Raw genomic sequence first — 6,000 nt, forward strand, 5'->3', positions numbered from 1 at the left:
GAGTGGCTAATTGCTTTGGAGGAGCCTAATTGAACATTTCCACAGTCGAGTCCAATTTATGGGGTGACACAGCCTCCTTCCATCTCCCAGACAGGGATACAGGTCAGGCATTACCCCAGAACACTGCAAGAACCCCTCAGCCAGCCCCCTGGCCTAAGGACATTCCCAGAATTGGGACTGGGGACCCTCTGCTTTCCCACAGGTGGCTGGGGTCACAGCCGAGGCTCAGGAGGACATACCCATCGGCATGGCCCCAGTGCTGACCCCAGTCACGGGGCCAAAGCAGGGCTGCCCACCTTATTCCCCTGTTTGGGGAGGAGGGGAATGGCACATCAGCATCATGCTCCCATGGGAAACCACTCCCTTCTCTCCCCTGCTCAGCAGGATCCCAGCTCCCAGAGAGCTGAGCTCAGCCTGCAGTGGAGACTGCCTGGCACAGGGTCACAGTCACACTCTGCTCCTGCAGCATTGGGACCTCACCTGGGCGGGGTGCTTTGTGGGTTGGAGCATCACCACCCACATCCCTCAGCCTGGCTAGGCAGAGGCAGGTGGTCAGATGCAGTCACCAGAGGCTTCCTGGAACCTTAAACCACCCTGCCCCTGAGCTGGGACCCACTGGGCTTGGATGATGGGCCTGGGATTCCCTGCACACATACCCTGCCCCTTAGACACCCTACAGCCCTGCCTCAGGGCTGGGATGAACTACAGTTCCACAAACATCTCCTCACAGACACAGAGGAGGCAGGAGCTCGGGTGCCCAGCACCCTGGGGATTCCAAACACTTGGAACCAAGCTGATGGGATACCAACTTTGCCAGCCAAGGAGCAAGAACTGCATTGCTTCAGCCTGCCACAGTGGTACCAGGCTCTGCAGAGGACACACACTCCAACCCTGCCACACATATGGGAACGTGAGAAAGTAGCGGCTGAGAAAAATCCCAAAGCAGCTTCAAGCGCTCTGGATGCAACCACAGAGTCTGGGCAATTGTGTTCCACTCTCCAGGGGCATCCCAGGCCCTCCTGTCCCCTGATAATGCCCATCCCCACACCAGCAGGATGGGGTGCAGGGATCAGGGCTGACCATATGCAGGGGATGCTTTGATCTCACCAGAAAATGCAGAAGCTGAGGCTGGCGGTGAGGCAGGGAGCTACAGATGGTTATGGGGAAGGGAGGCAGCCCCACAGATGATACATGAGACTGAAAGTGTCACCACAAACCTTCCTTCCACATCCTGACCCACGCATGCCACCCCATGGGACTAAAGCCATCTCAGACGCATCGTCCTTGGTGGTCGCAGGTTGTGCCAACGCCTGAGGACGCTGGGCTGTGCCACCCAGGAGCAAGGCACGGAGGGGTCTGCCCCAAGTGCACACTCCTGGGGGAACAGCCCTCCCAGGAAGGACAAGGGGGGGCTCTGAGTAGCACCCTTGGCATGGCACACCGTCCTCAGGCAGGCACCACAGATCCAGAGCGGGGGCTGCACACAGACCCCAGGCCACCCATTGCCCAGGAAGGGGCAGGACGCCCCACGTCAGCGGTGTTTCACCACGGAGTAAAAAAAAATAAAATTAAATCCAACTCCTGACATCGAAGAAGATGAGAAGCCATGAGAAAGGGAAGGTTCCTGAGAGAGGCCCCCAGCACCCACATTACAGCCAGACCGCAGTGTGGGGGAAATCCCCCAAGAGCAGCCGCAGTTGCTGCTGGCTGTGGCCAGGCGAGCAGGGAAGCTCAGTGGGGCACAGGAAAAGCCGGGTTTCTGGGCGCTTCCAGCCGTCCCCAGGCTTGGCCCCTTCCCCATCCCGCTCTCCACCCTGATGTGCCGCAAGTCCCATTCCCCTTAACAGGAACAACCACAGCCGCTTTCCTGGCCACGGTTCCACAAAACGCTGACTCCTTGCTACCCCAAAAGCACAATAAAAATTCAATGGAGCCGGAGCCACGACCCAGAGTGAGGGAACCACGGAGGGAGCACGTCCCTCCTTCAGCAGGCACAGCTCAGGCGCTGGCTGGACCGGGAGGTATCACTGGATTTCTCTGCTACGTGTTACAGTGGAAGGGGGTGATGGAGACGAGATCTGGGGAGGGGGGACAAACAAAACATCCCTGGGGAGTGGGGAGCAGGTGGGAGAGCCGGGCATTCCTGGGCAGGGGTCCGTGCGTGCATCTGTGTGCAAGCAGCCAGGGAGCGCAGAGCTCTTTTTTTTTAAATTAAAAAAAAAAAAAAAAAAAAAAAAAAAAAGGGGGTGGGAGAGCAAAGTTGCTTCTATTGTTGAACCAAATCCAAGAGTAGCTGAGGACCACACAGGGAGCGGGGCGTGGGGGAGGAGGCAGCGCTCCCGCACAAAGATGGCTGACACCCCTCCGCTGAGCAACATCTGCCCCTGCACAGCACCCCGCGGGGACCCCCGCCCGGGGGATCCTCCCGCCGCGCCCGGCGGCACGGACGGGGGTGCGACTCGGGGTGCTGCCCCCCCGGGGGCCCCCCAAAGCCGAAGGGAGGCGCAGGAAAAGCAAATCCCAGACCCGTGAAGCAGGGCTGCAGGGATCGAGGAGAGAAAATCCACGCTGGAGTTATTAATAACAAAGGAGGGGGATCAGCCGCTTCCACTCGGAAACGGGGATTTGCTCCCGCCTGACCCTGCCCGCGCTCCCGTTCCCCCCGGGCCGGGGTCCCGTGCCGGGACTGGCGGCTCCGCGGCGCCAGCTCTGCCCCGGTGCGGGGCTGCGGCCGCCCCCGGGGGTTCTTCCCACCGGGAAGGGGGTGTCCAGCACCGTCCCCGCCGCACGTGTCACCACCTTCGCGCGGGGACCCCCGCAGGGACACGCATGGGGGTCCCTCTTCAACCCAGCACGGCGCACCCGCGGAAGGCGCAGCCCGAGCGGCCGCGCAGACGGGACCCCGGCTCGTGGGCACCCACGGCCCGTTCTCCGCGGCCCCGGTGACGGGACGCCCGGCGGCGGCATCCTCATCCTCCTCGTCCCGCCCCGCTCCCGCGCTGTCACCTGCCTCCCGGCCGGCCCCGGACTCCGCGCCGCGCGTGGGGGACAAAGCCGGGGCCGGGAGCGGGACCGGGACCGTTCCCACGGGCGGCCGAGCCCGCAGGGCCGCGCTTACCTTCCACCCAGAGGTGCTCGATGTCGGTCTCGATGGAGGCCACCCGTAGTCCCACGGCCAGCGCCCCGAACACCAGCAGCCCCACGAAGAGCACCTTCCCGCAGTGCCGCTGGATCCGGCAACCCAGGGCGAAGAGCAGCGCCTGAAAGCGGGCCCGCAGCCACAGCGGGGTCCTCTGGCCCACGGCCCTGCCCTGCGGAGGGGGCGAGGATCGGGTCAGCCCGGGAGAGGAGAGGGGAGAGCCCCTGCCTGGGAAAGGGGACCCGCAGCGGGGCGGGATGCCCGCGGCCGCCGCACTCGGCTTCGGAGCGGAACCGCGAGCGCCGGAGTTTCCCCGAGCCGGGGGACGCGAGGGTCCCCGCACCCTCCCGGCCCGCCCCGGGCTCCTCCGCGCTCTCCGAACTCCCCTCCCCGGCCCGTAGCCCCCGCGAGAGCGGGCGATGCTCGCCCCTCACTCACCTCGGGCAGCGGCTTGCGGCGGGCGGCGCGGAGCGGCGGCGGCGCGGCGCGGGGGGGCTCGGCCGGCATGGCGGGGCGGCTGGCGGGGCTGGGCACCCCCCGTTATGTGGGGCCGAGCGCGGCGGCGGCCCCCATGCGCGCGGCGGGGCCGTGCCGGTGCCGGTGCCGGTGCGGATGGAGGGCAGTGTGTGCGCCGCCGGCCGCCCGCCGCGCCTCTAAAGGGGAGGCGGGGGCGGGGGGCGCCGGGGCCGCGCCGCCGCCGCCGCTCCCATTGGCCGCCGCCGCCGCGGCAGCGCCCATCGCCGCTGCTAAGCAACGGCGCGCCCGCCGCCGGCGGCCACACACCGCGCTCCCCCCCGCGCCGCCCCGCGCCGCACCGCACCGGCCCCGCCGCGGGGGGGAGCGCGGCCGCGGCGGCACCGGGGCACCGGCACGGCCCGAGCCCGGGGCTGCCCCACGCCTCCGGCCCCGGCACCGGCAGCGCCCCACAGACAGCCCCGGGGATGGGCATCCCCCCTGTGAGCGTCCCCCGGGGTGGGTGCGCAGCCCTCTCACCACCCCGCCATAGCTGTCCCCCCGAAAAGCAAAGCATTCCCTACATCCTTCTTCCACAGCTACCCCACAAAGGGTAGGCAGCCCCCTGGAGATGCCCCAAGGAATGGCATCCCTCCTAAGCGTGTCCCGAGCACAGGGCGGTGTGCACATAGCCTCCCTCTCCTCGGGACGCACCCCTCCCGAGCCACCCTCCTTAGTCCAAACATTCCCCCACATGGTCTCTCTCCCCAGTTCTGGGCAGACCCCCCCACCCAGAGCCACCCCAAGGGGCCCAGTATCTCCTCCAGGGCCAGGCATCTTCCCACAGCTACTTCCCAGGAGATAGGCAGCCCTCCTAAAGGCTGGATATCCCAAGTGTGGCCACCCCCAAGGGCTTGGCAGCACCCTTATAGCCATATAAAGGGGTAGTCAGTGTTCTTCCAGAGTCTGCACATCTTTTTAACAGCCATCCCAAGGGATGAGCATCTCTCCTTCAAGGGCCAGGTGTTCTCCCGCAAAGGATCAGGCTTCCCAATTAAAACCTTTTCCCAACAATATTCACCCCCGCCTTCCCCTCCCCACAAAAGCAGGGTGTCCACCCACCCCCAGTACCATCTGCTCTCCCCAAAGGCCAGATATTCCCCCAGGCCACAGTGGGGGGCAGAAAGACACTCCACTCCTTGGGTGTACCCACAAGTGCTGCCCCATTCTCTGCCAAGGGGAGCCAAGCCAAACATCCCAAAGTTGGAGGCCAGGGGCACAAAAACCCCATCCATGGGGAACAGGAAGTGCAAAAGAGCCAGAGATAAATGGCACATAACTTGTGGGGTGGTTAGGATTGTTTCTCTGCTTATTTCACTCCTTTCTCAGTTCTTTATTGCTGCTCCCACCAGGAAAGCTGCCCCAAGGAGCTGCTGAGGGCACCCAGGGAGGTTGGGTAAACCAACACGGAGCAGCACCCAACCATGTGCAATCCCCCCATCACTACCTTGGAGCAATGCCGAAGATGCTCAATCTGGTGTTTCCCTGGCCAAAAATGGGGACATCCCAATAAATAAAGGGAGTGCCTGGGGCAGTTTCTCCATGCCCCCCAGGCACAACCCCACAGCCCCGCCTGCTGCTGCCGGGCTCTCCTGGGCCCCAGCGGCACGGAAAGGGTTTCTCCCTCGTCCAGCAATAGGCCTGTAGCATCTGGCGTGTCCCCAAATACAGAAGGGAAACGGCTATTCAGCACTTCTGCAGCCTGATTGCTATTAACAGCTCCACCATTCCCCTTCCTGGTGGACCCGCACTACCGCTGGGCAGCTGCAGCTTTTTATCAGCTTAATATTTAAAACGTAAGTTGTCATCCTCCTTTCCAGCAGGGATGGTTCCCCCTCCCCATGTTCTCCATTGGCTCCCTATCTGTCATCATTGGTTTCCACCTGGGGCTCTCCCACCCTGCCCCTGCACCCTGGGAAATGTCATCAATGTCCTTGGAAAAATCGTGGAATGGCCCACGGAGACCTGCTCAGTGTCTGCCAGGGCCTGGGCCCCATCCCACGGTACCAAGGGTTTCCCTTGGACGTGGGCACCCAGTGCTACAGGGCCAGCTTCCATGACCCCACACGCTGGCACCAGGGTGCTGTGCCACAGGAGCACCATCTAGGACAGGATCACCCCTGGCACCCCTGCCTGCTCCACACCATGCACCCCTGTTCCACTGCCCTCCCACTGCCACTGTGGTCCCCAGGGACCAGCTGTCCCCCAGTACCTGTGTGCCCTGGCAGCACTGTCACAGCGTGGTGACTTGCACCCCAAGCAAGAGGCCACGGGGCTGGGCAGAAGGGCAGCTGGTTTGGGGATCCCAAGATTTGCAGCAGGAGTGACAATACCAGTGACAGGGCCAG

At 64.0% G+C, this 6,000-nt stretch overlaps 1 protein-coding gene across 1 annotated transcript in view; it reads right to left on the bottom strand.

Moving 5' to 3' along the window:
• The window catches only part of PTCH2 (patched 2), a 21,501-nt gene extending 17,624 nt beyond the window's left edge, over positions 1-3,877 (bottom strand). Inside the window, 4 exon segments of the mRNA XM_036387370.2 lie at positions 3,119-3,311; positions 3,578-3,676; positions 3,678-3,805; positions 3,808-3,877. Coding sequence (XP_036243263.2) covers positions 3,119-3,311; positions 3,578-3,676; positions 3,678-3,805; positions 3,808-3,877 — 490 coding nt within the window.
• Between the last annotated feature and the right edge of the window lie 2,123 nt (positions 3,878-6,000).

This window comes from Molothrus ater, chromosome 9 (assembly GCF_012460135.2).
Source record: "Molothrus ater isolate BHLD 08-10-18 breed brown headed cowbird chromosome 9, BPBGC_Mater_1.1, whole genome shotgun sequence".
NCBI lineage: Eukaryota > Metazoa > Chordata > Aves > Passeriformes > Icteridae > Molothrus > Molothrus ater.